The following is a 19,966-nucleotide window of genomic DNA, read 5'->3' as shown; positions in this document are numbered from 1 at the left end:
AATCAACAAAATTATTATCATATCAAATATTCCAGATATATCTTATATTCCATATATAAAAACTATTATGGGGAAAATATTTATTTCGATTAAAATCATAAAATTACAAATGAGAATTTTCAGTGCTATTCTTTTATGGGAAAAACTAAACAAATTATGCCTAGCAGAAGTCCTTCTTTTCTTGGGTATTTACTTTATTCATTATGATAAATCCACAACTAAAAATATGGCATGCATGAATATAAAACTGTTTTGCAGGCTGAGGCAGCAGAAAGTCTTTGCAAGGAAGAGACAAACAGATGTAAAGAACTGGAGGAATTATTACATAGACAAAAGCAAGAAATGGAAACGATGGAAAGTCAGCATGATCAAGTTTCAAAAGACCTTCAGCTGATCCAAGACCAGAAGCCTGCACTAGAAAGCCAACTAAGACAGGCTTATGACTCAGAGAAAGAGCTAGAGGACAAGATTATTCAAGCAGTGAATCTCTTGATAACATTTAAGGGAACACGGGATAGACTGCAGATTGAGTATGATTCTGCTATTAGAAAAGTTAACAAATATAAGGCATTACAAAAAGAGGATCGTTTAGGAATATCAAGTGCACATTTTTTTGGAATCTCTTTCTCAGACATCATTGAGGCTACTCAAAATTTTAAACCATCTCAAAAAATTGGAGAAGGAAGATACGGGAGTGTCTTTAAGGGAGTGCTTTGCCATGTTAAGGTAGCTATAAAGATGTTGCCCTCTATGGGTTCTCAGAGTGGTTCAGAGTTCAAGAATGAGGTAATATTTTTTTGAGTCTTGTCAGCAATATTTTCCTATTCTCTTTAATTATGTGAACTATATGTTTTTAGTTGAAACTCTAATCACATTCTTCTCTTTGAGTTCAATTAAAAATAAGAACTTATGGTAATGTGCTTTACTTGTGCTATGCGTTGAACCTGTTGGTTTTGTGTAATTGTAGAGATATCATCCTCCTTGTTGCTTCCTTGTCCAATGCAGGTGGAATTTTTGTCTAGAGTGAGACATCCAAATCTTGTAACACTAATTGGCGCCTGTCCAGAATCTAGGTCGCTCGTATATGAGTACATTGAGAATGGCAGCCTCGAAGATTACCTTTCTGGCCGAGCCAAAAGTGGTTCCCTTTCATGGCAATCTCGGGTTAAGATTGCTATTGATATATGCTCTACCATTCTGTTCTTGCATGCCAACAATACTTGTTGTGTGCATGGAAATTTAAAACCCTCTGATATTCTTCTTGACGCGAACTTTGTTACCAAAATAAGTGACTTTGGTATCAATAATTTGATATCCGAGGATGAGAATCCTTCCAGTTTTCACACACTAGGTAGTAAGAATGATGCAGAGAAATTAGCTTACATGGACCCTGAATCTTTGGAGAATGGGAAGCTTACCACCGAATCTGATGTCTACTCGTTTGGGGTTGTACTCCTACGACTGTTAACTGCAAGGCCAGCTATGAGTGTAATCAGGGATGTTCAATGTGCTATGGAAAGAGGAAAGTTGGATGCTGTCTTAGACACGTCAGCCGGCGAGTGGCCACTTAGGCAAGCGAAGCAGTTAGCTAATTTGGCCTTGAGATGCTGCGAGAAGGATCCCATGGATCGGCCAGATCTTGCCTCAGAAATCTGGGCTGTACTTGAGCCAATGAGAGAACTGTGCCACTCGTCGCAGTTAACTTCTACCTCATCATGCATGGATTCCAGGAGTCAACATAAAATACCTTCTCATTTTGTCTGTCCGATTTATCAGGTGACAAAATGTGCTCTTATGTGTTTGTCGTTCATTTAGCAACCATGTACTCATGTCACTATACCGAATTGATTTTTCCGTTTTCCTGGAACCGGCAGGAAGTTATGAAGGATCCTCATATAGCAGGAGACGGTTTCACATATGAAGCAGAAGCCATAAGGGGATGGTTCAACAGTGGTCACAAGACTTCCCCAATGACCAATCTGAAGCTTGACAACTGTGATCTTCTTCCTAATTATGCTCTTTACTATGCAATTCAGGAATGGCAGCAAAACACATGAACACTTCTTTGTACCTCTTCATTCAAAACATTCAGTACAGAAACCTACCACTTTCACCCTCAACTAAATTACCCAATTCTTGCCATTGTGATTATGAACTTTAAGCTGCATTTGGTTCATTCGCTGTTCACCATTTAGATGTTTTCTCCCATTCGATAGATGTCAGCTTCGAGCTGCTTTTTCGAATCAGCTTTCGCCTCCTCGATCGGAGGGATTTCCCAGGTCGGTAAAATACTGGATTAAAGAGAAAGACCTAAGGGCATTCTCTTTAAGGCAACAACAACTACTTTCTAACATTTTCTCACTGTGAAGGCTCGTTCAAAAACTATTGAAAGTAAACCATTACAAGGGCTTCCTCAAGGGGCCTTATTTGGCAGAAAATAAGATACTTCCATTTCCGTAGGTGATCATAGAAGCTAGTCGCAGCTGTCGAATGAGGTTCCCGAGCCGCCTCACTTGCCTATTGGGGAACCATAAAGCGATAGTATCGAGACTAGACGAGACGGCTATGATTAATCCTTAAACTTAAGACCGAAACCCGACCCCCCAGATTACTATAACTAAACCAGAAGCCATAATCTGGTTGCCCTTTGTATTCTCAAATATTTCTTCCTCACAATCAAGCATCTATCATCCCGTATGGAGTCATTTTCTTCATCTGACGTGCCCTGGCTTTACAGGACGGTATTCGGTCGAGCTCCCTACCCCTTACTCTCACAGCTCCGTTAATACTAATCATAGCTGTCTCGTCTAGTCTCGATGCTATCGCTTTGGCAGTTCCCCAATAAGCAGGTCAGGCGGCCCGAGAACCTCATTCGATAGCTGCGACTAGTTTCTATGATCACCTACGGCAATTGAGGAGCTGCCTCTTTTGTGCGTTTTAAGGCCTCTTGTTGAACCTCTGGGGTGGAAATCCAGTACATGCTGAAGAAAGAATCCAGAAGCCTTGAACCATGCGACAAGCAAACCCGCAAAAATCCGACTAGTAAATGTCAAAAGTCACCCACAATGACCTTTTACAGCTTCCTGGAAGCAATGCTTATTCCTAATTCTTTCTTTCTTCTTCTAGATTTATAAGGATAAGGAAATCATTATTCCATATTAAAGAACATAAATACTGTTTTACTTTCTTCATCCCAAATTACAAGTGACCAAAATATGTCGTCACAGCTGTACTCCCAAAAGAATATTACTCTTTCCAAAATCTAATTATTCTCATTCCATCCAAACATGAACTAAAGATTAATTACAAAACACGATATTCATTTTCACTCGTGCGTCCCATGTTCCCATTTTTATAACAAATTGTTGATTTTAGTACCTTTTTTATTTTTTATTTTTCACACCAGATTCAGGAGGAGTCGAATTTTTATCTATATGAATTCTTATTGAAAATATATTAATTTGACATCATAATTTAATATAAATATACAAAATCCCATTAACTAATTCAAGTATATTCTCGTATGACACGAAAATTTAAACAAAATTAAAAACATATATTTTCTAGTGGAAAAACAAATAGGTCTTTCTCACTCTTGTTTATATAATTTTAATAATATATACGTAAAATAGTGTTTCTTTTTTTTTTGTTTACCTATAATTTCTTAATGAGTTTCATTTTTAATTTTTTTGTTGTATATGTGTGTGTGTATATTGCCGCTCAGCTTTTCTCACTCTTTCTCCTTCTTTCCAATTTGTATTTGTAGTCACTTTCTCTCTCTAAAAAGGTTGCGCCGATTCCTTTTTCTTTCATTATATATACACATTCTAGAGATACACGAGCTCTAGTTATACGTGAATAACAATCTCTTCTCGTTTTCCTGTATGCGACGCTGTTTCTATTGGCGACAATCGCCGGCGATTTACCCGGTCACCGGTACGTGAGCTTCTTCGCTATTGTCAATTGTAGCGCGCATGCCGATCACAGATCAGTCCCCTCACCTCAAACCCTAGGAGTAGTTTTTGTTTATTATTTTATTTATTTTTTTCTGACTTTTTGTTGCGGCGCGGCGATTTTAATCGATTCGACGTCAAGGTGCTGGCTCATTTTTTATTTTAGGTCTATTTTATTCGATCATTTTCTCAGCTTGTTGATTTGGATGTTTGTTTTTCCTTGGCAATTATTCGATTATGAATTAAAGTACGAATTACTGCTAGTTAATGTTTTTGTTCAGTGGTATTTGGACTGTGTGTTTGATTGTTTGAATTTGTTGAGATTCACTCGTTCATGAACTGGATCTAATGTAGTTATATTGGGTTGTATTAATTGATAATCGCAGTAGTTCGCGTTATGCTTATGTCAAAATCTCCTTAATATATTGCAAATTTTTTGTGTTGTTCTCTCTGTTATGGTTTATACGTTCTGTTATTATGTTTGGTTTAGGCAAATATTAGTATGCGAGGTAATTAATGATTTCGGCAAATATTGGCATGCAGACTTGATCTATGCCTGAGTAATCACTATTAGAAGGGTGCTTTTTTTTTTCTTGTGTATGAAGGAAATCATTAATGCATACTATCTACCGAAAATTGGGATAGGGTATAAAAGTCAGAAACATTTGTGATTGGTAACAGTGATAAAAACTTGTAATGACCGTTGAGAATGCTGGATCTTGGGTGCATGAGTGGCATTTATTTTACTTTTATATCACTCTTTAAAGCCTAGCTACCAATGAGAGTAATATCTCTTCATATACACACAATTTATGTAGAAAATAGTCTTCTTGAGGAATTAGAATTGAGGATCAGTATTTGTACCATTTGCGAAATAAGAACTAAACAGGTTAACACAAATAATATATTAGCATTATAAATGATACCGGGTATCAGGTATTGTAATCCAACTTAGATCTTGTACGAAGCTCTTTTTCCCCTTGCTTTTAGGAACTAACTAATTCACTGTGCATGTGCAGTGACCACGTTCTTTATTGTGTGATATGAACTTGGAACTAATTTTGCGATATTTGTCTTCATTTTGGCCCTTAGTAATTTCATTCCATATTCATGAGATGATAGGTTTCCTTACTAAGGCTAATCTTTTGGAAAGATAATATTAATCTCTTGATAGCTTCTCTCTTTGTTATTTGATGAATCCGACTTGTACTTCTTGTAACCTTTTTATTGGTAACTGAGTTTCTATATCTTCCGTGCTTCAGTCTATATGATCTTGTATGTATGTCATTTATATTTAAAGTTTTTATGCAGTGTCTGTTTGAGCCAGTTATTGTTGGGTCTAGATGCCTGCTGCAAAGCTCTGCTCAAGTGGAACTCATAATGCAATGAAATCAGAAGAAGGGAGTGATTCCCTCGACACTTTCATCAGACAAGCTATTGGAAAGGAGCCTCTTCTCCCTTTTTCAAGGACCGCTGATAATCCAGTGCAGTGGATTCAGTTACTTCATGCATTAGATCAGCCAGGTGCGAGAATATTTTAATTAAGTTAAATGTGGTAAAGCTATAATGGACAGTCTTTAATCTATCTTAATTTGGTATATCCAGAGTTTGTTTTCTATTTGAGAAATGATGAATGTTTTGGGGAACAAAGGATGCTATGTTGATAACGAGCATTATAGGGCCCTGATTTTGCCAAAGCCCATATTATGCAAATAGCTATACAATGTGGGCCACAGCAAGAAGTAGACTAGGGTTCTTTGGCCAATATTACTAATATGTCCCTGTGCATATTCACGCCTCATTTCTTGCTAAAAAGGTTAAGCTGCGGTTGTTCGGCCCTGCCACTGTGAAGTCGAGGACCTACTCTTTGTAAGGCATAAAGACACCAAAAACAAATTAGATCTCATCCATTGAGGCCACCATTGTCGAAGCAGAAGAAAGAAGCTTATTTGTGGCCTCTTCACATGTGATTCCCAGCACATCCAAGCATTTGGTCATCAATTATTGTGGCAAAACAAGGGGAATAGATAAACTTGGAATCAGTTTTATGTGGGTGTATTTTTACTGTAAATATTTTGTTTAACCCTGCATCTCCCGTTTGATGGTGTTCTATTTCTGTATTTTGTTGGTTTTCAGAAAACTGAACACCATGTCCAACATGTAATGCAGGCATGTCCAATGTGCGCTGGTGTCTGGCGCATGTTGACACTGCAACAACCATTTTCAGGCGTGTTTGGGCATTGTAGAAATGATTCTTCTTAAATTTACTGCTTAATTCAAATGCTTTGGTTATGTGTGTTGGATGTCTAATTGTATGATAGATCTACCTGTTTTTACGACATGTCTGCTAGAGTTTGAATGTTAATGTTTATTTCTTCTTTATTCCAGATCTCCCTGGTTGGCCGTTGATGACTCCTCTGAAGGTTCAGATGCAAAAGTGCGAGAAGTGTTCCCGGGAGTTCTGTTCTCCAATAAATTACAGGAGACATATCCGAGTGCATCGTCGATCTTTAAACGTCGACAAGGTTAATTAAGTACCGCATAGCTTCATAAGAAACACAAGCGAAATTGATGGTTACTTTTCCTGAATCATTAGCTTTGGCATTTCGTGATGTGTTGCTTTCTATATCATTTGTTGTACTAAATTTTTCTGGATGTCGCATTCCCCAATAAGCTAATGCTTGTTGCCCTCTGTAGGAATCTCACAAAAATCGGGATTTATTAGCAGCGTTTTGGGATAAGGTAATCATTGCGTATTGTATTTATTTTGTTGCTAGTTCGTCCGTTGTACTCAGAATAAGATTATTGTTGTGATTTGCAGCTGTCATTGGAGCAAGCAAAGGATGTAGTGTCATTTGATGATGTGATGCTTAAGGTAGTCATGTTGTTCCTACCCTTTTTTTTTTTTTTTTATCTCTATGTAATTTCTTTATTAGAATAAATCTGAGCTTAATTTGGGAGTCTATGCTGTACAATATGAGTTGAGGCAGTTGATCTGTGTAAGCTAAAGTTGTGCTATCATGCAGCTGATCATCAGTTTGTAGATTCTTATTTTGGTATTGGGTCTAATGAGAACCTATTTTCATGCAAGTGAAGTTCCATGTTATTGTTTCTTTCAAGTTCAATTACTTGGGCTAAGTATGAAAAAATGGAAAATAAGTTACTATTCTGCTTATACATACACTGAAAGAATTGTGCTTGGCTTCTGAAGTCTGAACGAATACAATATGGAAGCATGGAGATAATTCTCCTTGTTTATCGTATTCTAACTTTCTTGTGGAATCTCCTACTTAGCTCATAGAGACCTTCAAACTTGGCTTCAGTTTCTTACTTTTACAAGAAATATGTTGTTATCTATCCTCATGCTTTGGAGATAAGATTGGGTTCCCCTGGATTTTGATTTTGGAACTTGTATTGCTTCTGACGTTGTGTTTAGATCATTTAGACATGTCTTGATAAGAAAGTGTATGCTGAAATGGGAATTGTTAAAATCTTTTCTGGAATGTCTATTTCTGTTTCAGTAATAATGTTTTGATCGTAAAAGTTGTATCTAAGGGTGAAATTTATTGGAAAATGTTGTGTTTGATACTTTGATTATGAAGTATGAAAATGGCCAACAGTTGAATGTTGCCGACAACTATGTGGAGTGCAAACATTATTGTGCTTTATTCAAGGGTTTTCAATTGTGTATTTCATAATACTTTACTCTGGCAGCATCCATTCTAGCACTCTTATCTATTTGAAGAAGGATTTTACCATCTTCATTGTCTTCGAGATACTACATTGTCTGTGACTGTGGCAAGCCAATTGTGGTTCTAATATTTGCTTTTTTGATGAGTAGTTATTTGGTTTACCATTTAATTGGGTACTCTCTTTTATTATCTTTATTTGGTTTACAGTTTAATTAGGTCCTCTCTGTTATTATCTGTTTTATCTTTCTAAGTGCTGGTCTTTTCATATCATATGCAATCATAATTGAATGGGAGCTGATTCTGTTTTATGCTCTCAGGAAATTCCTGGATCATCTTTAGCAAGGGCTTTGGCATCCTCTCTCCGCAAACCAGGGGTTTGGACTCTTCCGCAGGCTTATGTGAAAGCTGGATCTACACTTTTGGTAAGGAGCCATCATTCAGATTTATGCCATAATGCCCCCTGTTCAGTTACACCCACACTCTGATGACTGTCATCTCCATATCAATGTTTTTTACATAAAGATTCCTTCATTCACAGGATATCATCCAAGCAAAGTCTTCGAGGCTACCAATTTCCTCTCAAGAATTGTTTAGCATCCTTGATGATGCTAGTGAGAGAACATTCTTATGTGCTGGTACAACTGAAACTGTGCAGAAATACATTTTTGATGGAGAAACCGCCAAAAATAGCCTTGAGTTGAAGAACCTAGTTGCTAGCACTAGCTTCCTTTTTGAACAGCAACTGGTATTCACTCTTATTTTTCTGTTTTATGCTTTTTCTATGTTCAATTACTACAAAGAATGCTCTCTTGTTGGAAAAATAAGCATGCACCAAATACAGGTTTTCAATTACTTCTGTCAGATTTGATTCATATGAAGCAAAAAGGAACATATATGAAGCACAAAGGAAAACATATACATGTTATTTTTTTGTGGGCCCTCTTTTTCCAAAACACAATCATAGACCAAACCTTCTATAGGTTTGGTTTGAATCAAGTTTCTTCCTATTCAAGTGGGAGGATTGGTACTTTGCTGAAGAACTACATCCTTCCTTCCATTACATCCTCATTTAGGTGCTGTTTGGTTTAGGCGTCATCTTTTAATTAACTTACATATAGTCTAATTTAAGTTATGCTTTCTACCAGGTGAAAGCATGGGTTGCTGACAAAGATGCAGAGGCTTTGAGATGCCAGAAGCTGCTTGTGGAGGAGGAAGAAGCTGCACAGAAAAGGTATATTCTGTTGGTTGATGCACAAATTTCTGTGGAATGGATTAGGTAGTCGGTCATTTAATCTTGGTTTGCATTTAATTACATCATTGGATGTTATGTAGTAAACACATTTTTGCGGTTGCTTTTATATATGTGCCAACAACCAGCCTTCTTCATGATCTCTTATGCCTTAATGATAATATTTCTTGGGGGTTTTGCCTTCATTGAAGTAAGTTTATGGTATCTCGTATGTGTGTTCATGTGTATTATCACTCTGACAATCTTCTTTATGTCTCATTAGTTTATTTTGCTTTCTTCTATTTAGGTTCAACTTGGTTATGGGCATCTGGTGTCAGTAGGAATCTGGGGATGAAATTGGCCATGATTAGACTAGGAAGATGGGACAGGATGATCTTGGCTCTGATGCTATCATACAAAATCTATGAAACTACTTTAGCTTATTCTAGGATTCTTCATATGCCTGCAAAAATTTGATAAAAGAGTATTATATTTTCCCTGCACATATTGTAATAAAATAAGTATAAGAAAGATACTCTTCATTTTCCACTTTGGTGAATTATTGTTATTACTTGGAAGGAGACCTATTCCGTGTTTGCTAGACTTCCTTGCATGAAAAGGGGCTAGAAGCAGGCCTGTCTTGGGTCTTCTCCATAGTTGCATTAAAACTCAGGTAAAAGATGGTGAATCGATAGTTTAAACAATATCTATGCATACTTAGCATGCTAAAATAAGGAAGCAAGGAGACTGCTGCTTATATGTTCTGTTTGATGATATAAACATAGATTTTATGAGATATGCATATTCTTCTTTGGGTTGAGGAAAGCTTACATATGCTTCATTTCAGCTAATATACACCAAGTCCACAAAACTTGGCCAACTTGGGTTATCTCACTCTTAACCTGGAGGCAGTGGGTGAGTCTAGTGCGGCAGGAACTAGTGCTTCCAGTATTGATTATTCTGTTTTGAACTTTTACAGGCAAGCACTGCTTCTAGAAAGGAAAAAACAGAAAAAGCTTCGTCAGAAGGAACAGAAAGTGAAGGAACAATTCTATGGGTCCAACGAAAATTTGAATGTTGATGTTGAGGCAGTAGATGGGCCAACTTCAACTGAAGCATCTGGGCCCTCATCCCCTTCTGATTGCAATTCCAATTCTCCAGATGTTCCCATAAATCTAGATTCTGGCCTAGAGTCCACGCAACCCCAAAGCAAAGAACCAGAGGAAGAAATCGGAGCTCATTCTAATATCAGCAGTGAGCATATCAACCTAGGGGATGCTCAGACCATTGAACCCGCAAATGGCTATCGAGCTATAGTTACCAATCGCTGCCATGTTTCAAAGTCACAAAGGGGCAGCCGGTATGGATTCCATGTAAGCCCACATCTTCAAACCTTTAAACCAGAAACTTTACATAAGACTGGTCCATCCAAAGACAGGAGTCTACTTAATGGGAGCAAAGTTTGGACCAAGAAACTCAAAGTTGATAGTTATAGGGAGAGCCTGAAGCCACCTTCATTGCAGGGAGAGAACGGGCACCAGATTGAAGAAAATAAATGTGAGGTGATAATTGGTTCCATATCTGTTGCACTGAAGAATTCTGTTCCTCATCATCAAGATAGTCGCCCAGATGAAGCACAAGATGTTAGCAGCACTGAGCATGCCATGCTTAAGAAGAAAAATGCTTCAGAAAAGCTAATTAAAGCTAATTCCTCTCAGTCTGGATCCAGTCGAGGGGCTTCTAAGCTTTGGAGGCCTGTGATCCACGGCGAGGTTAGAAGTGTCACTCCTTTTGATAGAGGGAATGAGGATTCTGCCCAATCACAATCCACAGACAGTGATGGTATTGATAACCGGAAGCACTATCATGTAGTTCCAGATGAAAATGCTCAAGGGGGATGTTTGCCTTTCTCCAGCATTGCTGCAAAAGAATTTCTTGCACAGAGTATGCATTATATTCTACTTCTATCCACCTTATGCTCTATACTTGAAAAATCGGACTTAAACACAAATTCACTTGTTCATTCAAATTTCTGCAGGATGGAAGGAAGCTATCTCATCAGACCATGTGAAATTAGTCCTTTCAGCAGGGCCTCAACCTCCAGGATGCTCTGATGTTCAACAAGACTCGTCGACCGTCTATAATGTACCGGAACTTCACGAGTGTATCAATAACCAGTTTGGCAGAAATGTCCAAGGCAAGTTCAGTAAAAAACAGGAGAAGAGTCTGAAGGTTAAATACAGACCCAAACAGAAAGCCGTTGGGTAGGAGAAGGTGGGTATACACAGTTTCTTTAGTTTTTAGCTTTTGTCCTCATACTCTTAGCAGAGGTTCCAGTTTTACCAGTGGTCTTCTGTCGAAAAATTGGAGGAATTTTCTCGAGGAAGTTGATTTTATTTTTCATCAGGCATAGGGTTGGATAGGCGTGTCGTTTGATCCCAAATTATTGAAGCACATGTAATATAGGGGATTCGCGATTTACCATCATATATATTCCTGTGGTGAAATTGGGTTTGTACTGTTAATTAAAGACTTTTTATTGATATCTGATGGTTGGCAACATAATGTGTGATATATATGGGTTGAGAGTAAGATCCCCAATTGTTGCAGAATAAATTATCCCTATTTTGGCTGAAAGTATTCTTGTGCGGAATGATTTCGATGTGCTTGTTACTTGCTGGAATCTTCTAGTTTGCCCGCTCGTGGATAGAATTAATACTTTCATGAAGATCAATTGAGGGTTAGTTTATTCATGATTCGTTGTCCGTGCAGTTCAGCCTAGTGTTTCTCTTTTCTTTTTATATACAAATTCAAGTATGTCAATGCTACTTTGTATATTATGATTCTTCAAAACCCCGCGAAGCTACACAACTCTCATTTGCACTCTCTCTCCTCTCATGATGAACTGAAGTGTTATCTTTCTCTCTCAAGGACACAAAATGATAACCCTTCTTTTCATTTTTTCTGTTATTCTTTTTATGCATCCCTGTTGCACTCGACTGCCCCACATCTGTAGGGCCATTTCCAAAATTGATGGGCTTGGAATGGGGAGCTGGTTGTTGAGAAAATTGGGCGAATGTTTTCCTTTGTCCTTAGTTCTTACTATGTCGATTTTTTTTGTATCATATTTTTGTGTTGTTGTTGAGGATAAAATGCACGTGATGGCATAACCTCTCTTTTCAGATAACATTATTTCACGGAACAGAATTTGCCCCTCCAAATACTTTATCTTCAACCTCTCACTCACTCACTCACTACATTTCTACAGCTTTTTCAGTAGAAACCAACTCATAAATCGAGAAAGATGTCGGGAGGGATTGGTCCAATCAATGACATAACTCTCGCTAGACCCCACGATCCAGATGTAAGCAACTCCGCCCTAAAGACCACCAAAACCCCACCGCCTACACGCCGTCGTTCTTTGTCTCCCCTGCATATCATCACTCTTTTGGTGGCGATAGTTCTCTCCGGTAGCGGCATGGTAAGCGCCGAGGATGGTGCTTTCGTCCTCTTCTCCATAATATACACGTACTTCATGTCAAAAGTCGTATTTCCACCTACTTCCCCACGCTCCAAGCCCCCATTTGGCGAGAAGAACAGGATTCTGGGCCTCTACGCCTTGGTTGCGGGGGTGATCGGCTTGTTTCTCCCAATAGCATATATCTTAGAAGGCATTTTCGAGGGAGATAAAGAGGGGATGAAAGCCGCCGCACCCCATCTTTTCCTAGTATGTAGCCAAGTTTTCATGGAAGGTGTCACTTTTTCTGCCAATGTATCGATGCCGGTTTTTGCTTTCGTGCCGATTTTCAACAATTCGAAGAGGATTTTCACCATTGTGGAGTGGCTGAGGAGTGAGTTCTCAAGAGGGGATGAGTATGGAGGGAGCGCGGGTAGATTGTACGCCGGGAGAGCTCTTGCAGCTGCTAATATGGCGTTTTGGTCCTTCAATTTGTTTGGGTTTTTGTTGCCTGTTTTTCTACCCAAAGCTTTCAAGATTTATTACTACAACAGAGATTGAGAACTTGTGTTCTTGTGACCTTTGTATCTTGGGGTATGTTAATCTTTATGGATATTTGCCCATAAACTGCGAAGAGAGTTTTGTCCGATTTCTTGATTATCAAAGTTTTACCTTAAAAGTTATTCCGAAGCATGGTCAAGATATTAACCACACAAATTTTCACCTCTCAGCCATATGTGGCATGAACACTAAGACGCATATGTGGCATGAACACTAAGACGTAAGCTACAACTCTCCTCCACAAATTGCTCAGCATCTGGCCGACATCATTTGCCATAGTACAAAAATCTCTCACCCCCTAATTTAGACTTTCATCTTCCACCCCTCACTCACAAACCATTCAAACCAACTGAAATATCCAGCAAAATGTCGGCAGGGATTGGTCCAACCAGTGACAAAACTCTCCCTGGAGATCAAGAACCGCAAGAAGCCGATGTAAGCAACGCCGCCCCCAAACCCCCACCGCCCACCCGCCGGAGTTCACTCACTTTCCATCATATAAACGCTCTTGCGGTGGCGTTAGTTCTCACCGCCAGCGGCTTGGTTAGCGCCGAGGACTTCGCTTTCGTCATCTTCTCCATTGTTTACGTGTACTTCGTATCAAAGGTAGCATTTCCACCCACTTCCCCACGCTCAGAGCCCCCAGTCTTCGGCGAGAACAACAGGGTTCTAGGCCTCTACGTCTTCGTTGCTGCGGTGTTCGGTCTATTTCTCCCAATAGCTTACATCATAGAAGGAATTTTCGAGGGAGATAAAGAAGGGATCTATGGCGCAGCACCCCACCTTTTCTTGTTATGTAGCCAAGTTTTCATGGAAGGTATCTCGTTTTTGGGCAATTTCTCGCTGCCGATTCGTGTTTTCGTGCCGGTTTTCTACAATTCGAAGAGGATTTTCACCATTGTAGAGTGGCTGAGAAGTGAGATGTCAAGAGGAGCTGAGTATGGTGGGAGTGGGGGGAGATTGTACGTCGGGAGAGGTCTTGCAGTGGCGAATATGGGGCTTTGGTGCTTCAATCTGTTTGGGTTTTTGTTGCCTGTTTTCCTACCAAAAGCTTTCAGGATATATTACTCCAAGACCAAAATTAAGGATTGAAGTTGGGTTCTTCGAACCTGCGGTGTAATTAGGGGTAAATGGATACTCCTCAAGATAATAATTAAAAGTAGGAAAATTATATGGATACTCCTCAAGTTAGGCTATTATAAAAATACCTCTTTTCTGTACAAAGTAAAATTATATTCTTCGAAGGGGTAAGTATAATGTATCTTATGAGATTTTTGTGCAAAATTTTATTATTGGGTTGAAAATATATTTATAATTAAGACTATAATTAAAGGATTGTTAAATACCTTGCTTATCAAAATTTCCCAATCAGTCTAATAGGTCTTTTGTTTGGTTGGAAAGTTTAGACGGTTTGAGAAAATTGATTAGAAAGTTGAGGAGGAGTTTGAGCCATACAAATTTGGATATATAACTACTTTTATGTGAACTTATTGATTTATCTTTTGGTAAATTAAGTTTTGAATTTAAATATATTAAAATAATATAAACAATCATATACCATAAGAAAAATTTCCTTGCAATCGGAATCCAAAACAATAGCTTTGTGAATTTTGCTGCGAAGCATGTTAAAAATTGTAGTAATTATTGATTTGGGTTGAGGTCTTAGACAATTTAAAGCTGATTTGATTATAATCTCGCAATGATTGGTGTAAGGGTCTAAATAAGTATCTTGAATTGGATTAGTAGTGGTTGACTTAGCTAAAAACCGTTAAACTAGTTAAAGGCAAAATCTTTCGAAACTTAAAGTCAGTTTAGAGTTTGAAATTAACGGGGTCGTCGTATAATATGATCTCGCAACAAAATGCTCTTTGATAGTAAGAAGCACATACTTGCATAATAGACCATCCATGTATTTATAAAAAAAATTGTGTGTCAAAATCAATATGGATTTTGTGTGAGTAGAATAGCCGTGTGATTAGTTTTTACGAATTATTTATTAAAATATTATAAATAAATAAAAAATTGCAACTCTACCACGAAATGGGTAGAGCACTAACGACTCCCCTTTATTTTTGTGCAATAGAGACCTGGATTTGTGGACATGTGAAAAAATGGTTTACAGGGAGCAGCAACAACATGCTATGTGGCATTGCATCCAGATGTTGAAGGCATGACCGGCAAATATTATGCAGACTGTAACTTGGCTGAAACAGGCTTGCAAGCTAATGACCAAGAATTGGCCAAAAAATTGTGGGACTTCATCTGTAAACTGATAGACAAATGTAAAGTCTTGTAAAAGATTTACATTCTATAAATTGAACAATTCTATAATACCCTATTCCTCTTTTCCACTACTGTGTTCAAATTATCATCTGATGTTGCCACATTTCACTTCTTACTATTGAACTCCTTAATTTTCAAACTCTTTCTCTTCAACTAATGACCATCCATCTTATCTCTGTTCTTCTGAGTTTGATTGTGTTCTTCAAGTGTTTGTGCACTATTAGATGTACTGTCACAATGAAGACAGGAATAACATCCTTGACTGCCCTTTTCTTCTGTGGAGATAGGAGCATGCTTGGGAAGCCCCTGGTGTCGAGTAAGAATAAGATCATCATAGAGTAATGGCAGTTCAACCAACTTATACTCCAGCAATGTGAAAGCTTGGCGATGGAGAGGAAGGATCCAGATGGCGAGATGGGTTCAACTTCAGAGAAACGTTACTGAGTTGATGAGATACACGATCAACCAACATTGGTTGTCCATAAAGTTGTCCATTAGCAGCCCCTCCAAGCAGCTCCTGATCAGAGGCTGCTGCTAGTTCCTGGAAATCATGAAATCCAGAATACAATCCTTGAAGAATGGCTGGGTCCCAATAAGAAGGGCTGTTGTCTGTGGGTGATTGCTTTGGCGACTGACGATTCTCTTGCCGTAACATAGATTGATTAAAATGAGTATATGAGGTGTCACCAATCCCACCACTTATAAGTGTAGATGAGGTCGGTATGGATGGCAGAGATAGCCGGCCGTTCAAGAGTTGAGGTGATCTTGGATGTAGAAGAGGGCTCCCAACTGGAGACAGTGGGCTTATCGGAAACCTAGGAGTATAGATATCACTGGAAACATCAATCATAGAATCAGAGGAGAAGGCTATTGGCAACTATCACAAACGTCTTCACATCGCTAATTGATGATCATTTTCTATTTCTTGTAAACATAAACATAACTTTCCTATATGTTCGAAATGAAAGATGAGAGGGGTAGAGAGGAGTTGAGAGACAGACCCTTGGCGAAAAGTAACTCTTGATGCTCTAGAGAAATGGTTAGCTAGTCTCCTTGAATCCCAATGGTGAGAGCTTCTTGCATGATCAAATTCCTGTAAAAGAATTACAACCAACGCTAAAACTCAGGAAAATTTCACATACCTTAAAAGAGGAGCATTTGATTAATTTTTGCTTTGCAAAGCTTTTGCATGAAAAGATATACGAGTGTGATGGATTTCAGAAAGCATAATTTCCTGATCCAAGAGAATAAAACCTATTACAGTTGTGAATCTTAGCTCCGATCAAAGTAATGTGATGCATATAAGATAGTACCTCCGGTTTTCCTGCATTTGGCACTGCAGGATGAGCTGAAGATGTCGAAACCAGTATTTGTTTTTGCGAGGGCGATGAACTTTTCACAAAAGGGTGCTCCAAAAGCTGAGCGGCTGTAGCACGATGCTTGGGATTCCACTGCAAACAATGCCTCACAAAATCCTTACAGTCATCTGAGAGGTGATCTGGAATCATTGGAAGTTCTTTATGATATGCAACCTTCAACATGGCCACTTCCTGTCAGTCAGGACACAGAGAGTATTGAACTAACAAAATTGATGCATCAAATTCTAGCCAAAGTACGCACTTTGTGACGTTGAAAAGCTCAATATGGACATCTTTGATTGGGGAAAAGAATTGCATGGACACAACAAATGGAGAAATGAAAAATCGAGAGATGTCAAAGTCTGAACACACACCTGTTTGAACTGGCTCATAGGTGGTTCTGAAGTAGCAATTTCCAGAACAGTGCATCCAAGACTCCAAATGTCAATAGCTGGATTGCGCACACTCGGATTCATTATGACCTAAGCAAAAACCAGTAAGAAATTAATGCAAGCCATGGAAGCTTCGGTTGCAGAACATCGAGAATTTACACTAACCTCAGGCGCCATCCAGTAAGGGCTCTCCCTAAGCAATGATGGGTGAGATTGCCCAATGATCTGTAAAGCAGTCAGTGTCGAAATTTTACACCATATCAAACATAAATTCTATGTTTGATCAGGCTTGGAACAGGCAAGGAACATTCTTGATCCTAAAAGACAACTGTAACAATTCTTGAAGCATGATCATCACAAAATTCCCAGTTTCTAATGTCTGAATACCAAGAGAATAAATCAACCAGAGATGACACTAAGATCAAACTTGAAACAGTTATGTTCTAAACTACTGCATTTCCCCAGAATAATCTCTTTCTGTAGTTGATATCAATAGACTAGACGGCAAAGAAGATTCCCAACTTACGTGCTTTTCAATGCCAAAGCTGCCCAACTTAATTCTGCCGTTTGGATCTAGAAGGATAGTGACTGCTTTAATGTCTCTGCAATATGCATGTAGCATAAGTGCATGGCCAAAATAATTCAAGAATGAACGAATAAGCCACACGCTATCCAAAGTGGCATAATCAGATTTACCTGTGTGAAATCCATCTGGAGTGTAAATATGCCAGCCCTGATAAAATTTGATGAGTATAACTGCGGATGGCTGATTCTCCTAGTTTTCCATATTCTTGCAGAATCCTAGAGATGGAACCGCCAGATACGTATTCAGAATATATATATAAATTATCACCCACCTGATCAAGGAAAACAAATTCAATGACAGTGGAAGATCGATAAAAACAACACCAAGACTAAACAAGATAACTTGAACTACATCACCCACGGCAATAGTTTTTCCGTTAGAAATACGGTTTGCCAACAGTTTTCTCCAAATTCTTGACTAATAAAAGAAATTGTATGTAAAACCTTCAGTAAATAACAAATGCAGATTCTGTAGCCAAGCTTTACACATGGAAAAATAGAAAGTTCACGTAAAGCTGCATGATTATGAACGGAAACAACTACAGTTGCTGGAGAAAAACTGACCACTTCAGCTCCATAATACTGCACAATGTTAGGATGTCTTAACTGACTCAAAACAGTCAACTCCTGTAAGGAACAGAGATGATTATAAGAAATTGTTCTTTGACACAAGAGGTAAAGAAATGGACAGGAAGCTACAGTTGGAATTAGCATTGAAAAGACAATTGACTACATGTATGACAAAATAAGATTCTTCATCAATCTAAAGGCCAAGAAGACTAACTATTTCCAACTGCATTGCACCTTGCTTCGACATTGCATCATCAGAAAATAATTTAACCTCTTTCATGGCACACATTTCACCTTTTTCACTGAAACCAACAAAAGACAAACTATAAGATGAAGAAACAAGACAAATCCTCAATATGTTTACCATATTGCCCACCTATCAAAACCAAGGTAGATGTCTCCCAGTGCTCCTCTACCAAGCAACTTCCCCTTTTTCCAAAGTGTGCCTGGGCTTTTAAGATTTCCTGCTCTTTCTGGACTATGTGATGGTAATGTAGGTGATATTGCAGCTGAATTCAGACGAGAAACTGGTGAGGAACTGGAAATTGCAACTGGAGGAAGGGGCAAGGGGTGACCTTTTTGCTTTGCTTCATCAGGCCAATTCGTCTGTGGTTTATTGTGCCCCCCTCCAGCTCTTGGATGAACTCTGGAACTAGAGGTGGGACTTCCCATTCTAGGACTAATATTCCGGCAATATTCTGAGGTGTCTTGAGCACGATTACAGGCAACATGAGACTCAGGTTGTAGTTTAGGCACTTCGATCTTTAGAGCCCGTTTCCAAGAACGTGTAAAGGTGAGTTTTTTATTGCGTGTCAGGTTCCCGAGAGACTGATCCTCAACAAGAGTGCTCCAGAAACAGAAAGACAGAAGCAAATTCAGTTTTAAAAAAGTACAATCTTTTACATACCCATTAGAAATCATGAGAAAGAACATAATTCCAAGAACTCACCTTGAAGAGGTGGATGCAGCTGTTTTAGTACCAAAATCATCATTTCCCTTCTGTTTAGAAGCTGACCATTCTGGGCTTGAAAATGGCGCATCTTCAATTGAAGAACCGCAACCGAAACTGAAACTCAAACCAGATGATTCAGAGCTGATGCTGGGGCTCCTCGATTGATCATGAAAGAGTTGCCAAAGCCGCTCTTTCTTCAAAACAGCAGTCACAAGCCTCTCCCAGTTGTCATATATCATAGACATCTCTTCTCCCCCTTCAAGATTCAGCCCTCGGTATCTCAACTTCAAATTCACCCCAGTACTGTAATGTGGACAACTGTAACGCGGAATCCCCCAGTTTTCTTCCGCGTCTTATTTTCTTGAAAGTGAAATGTAAACGCTCAATGTACATCCGCTTCTGACGTCAACAAACTCAGGGAAATTGACTTGTCAACCGGTAAATGCTTGCTACAGACGGAAGATCCCCAGCTGTTACCTCACCTTTTTCAGCGGTAAATCCCATTTGATGAGTTCTAATTTCTTGGATTTCGTCCAAAAATAGCACTTATTCACTGACATGCATTAAGGTTTGCGGCTCCACTCTGTAAAGATGGCTCTGTGTACATGCATGGAAAGAGATGTCATTCAAGATTCTATGGCTGGTTAATTAACAAAAGGTAAATCTCACTTCATTTTCTGGTACAGTAGTTGCATATAGTAATGTGCTTGCTTCGTATATATGCTCGTTTTATAATAAATTTTCTTAACTCAAATTATCATATTTATGTACGACGCTCAGCAGACTTCAAGAAACAAAAAAAAGAACAAATAAGCAAAAGTTTTCAATGAGAAATTATTTTTGAAACCATTAACACAATTAAAATTATCTCCTAGAATTAAGGGATAATTTGATCAAGTTTCTTAAGAGGCGGTGAATTTTTATTCTAGGTTCAT

The 19,966-nt window shown here is 38.6% G+C and overlaps 5 protein-coding genes across 17 annotated transcripts in view; 4 read left to right on the top strand and 1 right to left on the bottom strand.

The window, feature by feature from the left end:
* LOC105160464 (U-box domain-containing protein 32) overlaps positions 1 to 2,142 on the top strand; it is a 6,133-nt gene extending 3,991 nt beyond the window's left edge. For all 6 annotated transcript variants that reach the window (XM_011077843.2, XM_020693426.1, XM_011077846.2 and 3 more), the window contains 3 exons: positions 259 to 786; positions 1,006 to 1,776; positions 1,875 to 2,142. In XM_011077843.2, coding sequence (XP_011076145.1) covers positions 259 to 786; positions 1,006 to 1,776; positions 1,875 to 2,057 — 1,482 coding nt within the window. In that variant the 3' untranslated portion in view covers positions 2,058 to 2,142. The remainder of the gene's footprint in view (positions 1 to 258; positions 787 to 1,005; positions 1,777 to 1,874) is intronic.
* On the top strand, positions 3,717 to 11,556 carry LOC105160463. Of its 4 annotated transcripts, XM_020693262.1 has the most exons (11): positions 3,717 to 3,936; positions 5,265 to 5,477; positions 6,342 to 6,478; positions 6,651 to 6,695; positions 6,775 to 6,828; positions 7,963 to 8,067; positions 8,184 to 8,390; positions 8,791 to 8,876; positions 9,853 to 10,246; positions 10,397 to 10,817; positions 10,912 to 11,556. In XM_020693262.1, exons 2-11 carry the CDS (start codon positions 5,297 to 5,299, stop codon positions 11,139 to 11,141), a joined length of 1,860 nt encoding a protein of 619 aa, XP_020548921.1. In that variant the 5' UTR covers positions 3,717 to 3,936; positions 5,265 to 5,296; the 3' UTR covers positions 11,142 to 11,556. The 4 variants fall into 4 exon arrangements, with proteins under 4 accessions (XP_020548921.1, XP_011076143.1, XP_020548920.1 ...); XM_011077841.2 differs by having other exon boundaries at positions 3,719 to 3,936; positions 9,853 to 10,817; positions 10,912 to 11,445; XM_020693261.1 differs by lacking the exon at positions 3,717 to 3,936 and adding an exon at positions 3,962 to 4,095 and having other exon boundaries at positions 9,853 to 10,817; positions 10,912 to 11,445.
* LOC105160702 lies at positions 11,881 to 13,013 on the top strand. Its single transcript, XM_011078181.2, has one exon. The coding sequence runs from the start codon at positions 12,178 to 12,180 to the stop codon at positions 12,889 to 12,891; it is 714 nt and encodes a 237-aa protein (XP_011076483.1). The 5' UTR covers positions 11,881 to 12,177; the 3' UTR covers positions 12,892 to 13,013.
* LOC105160461 lies at positions 13,258 to 13,983 on the top strand. Its single transcript, XM_011077840.2, has one exon. The coding sequence runs from the start codon at positions 13,258 to 13,260 to the stop codon at positions 13,981 to 13,983; it is 726 nt and encodes a 241-aa protein (XP_011076142.1).
* LOC105160460 (mitogen-activated protein kinase kinase kinase YODA-like) lies at positions 15,107 to 19,517 on the bottom strand. Of its 5 annotated transcripts, none has more exons than XM_011077838.2 (12): positions 19,029 to 19,501; positions 18,655 to 18,926; positions 18,456 to 18,588; positions 18,294 to 18,381; positions 18,074 to 18,136; positions 17,621 to 17,781; positions 17,451 to 17,526; positions 17,090 to 17,149; positions 16,907 to 17,014; positions 16,488 to 16,724; positions 16,176 to 16,267; positions 15,107 to 16,007 (listed from the first exon to the last, which is right to left on the bottom strand). In XM_011077838.2, the coding sequence occupies exons 1-12, from the start codon at positions 19,274 to 19,276 to the stop codon at positions 15,533 to 15,535; spliced, it is 2,013 nt and encodes a 670-aa protein (XP_011076140.1). In that variant the 5' UTR covers positions 19,277 to 19,501; the 3' UTR covers positions 15,107 to 15,532. The 5 variants fall into 5 exon arrangements, 4 of the variants coding, with proteins under 4 accessions (XP_011076140.1, XP_020549030.1, XP_011076137.1 ...); XR_002286962.1 differs by adding an exon at positions 16,378 to 16,408 and having other exon boundaries at positions 15,975 to 15,989; positions 18,456 to 18,926; positions 19,029 to 19,517; XM_020693371.1 differs by having other exon boundaries at positions 16,488 to 16,706; positions 18,456 to 18,926; positions 19,029 to 19,503.

Source organism: Sesamum indicum, linkage group LG4, assembly GCF_000512975.1.
Source record: "Sesamum indicum cultivar Zhongzhi No. 13 linkage group LG4, S_indicum_v1.0, whole genome shotgun sequence".
Lineage (NCBI taxonomy): Eukaryota > Viridiplantae > Streptophyta > Magnoliopsida > Lamiales > Pedaliaceae > Sesamum > Sesamum indicum.
The sequence above is the reverse complement of the archived record's forward strand: the minus strand, read 5'-3'. Positions and strand labels throughout refer to the sequence as shown.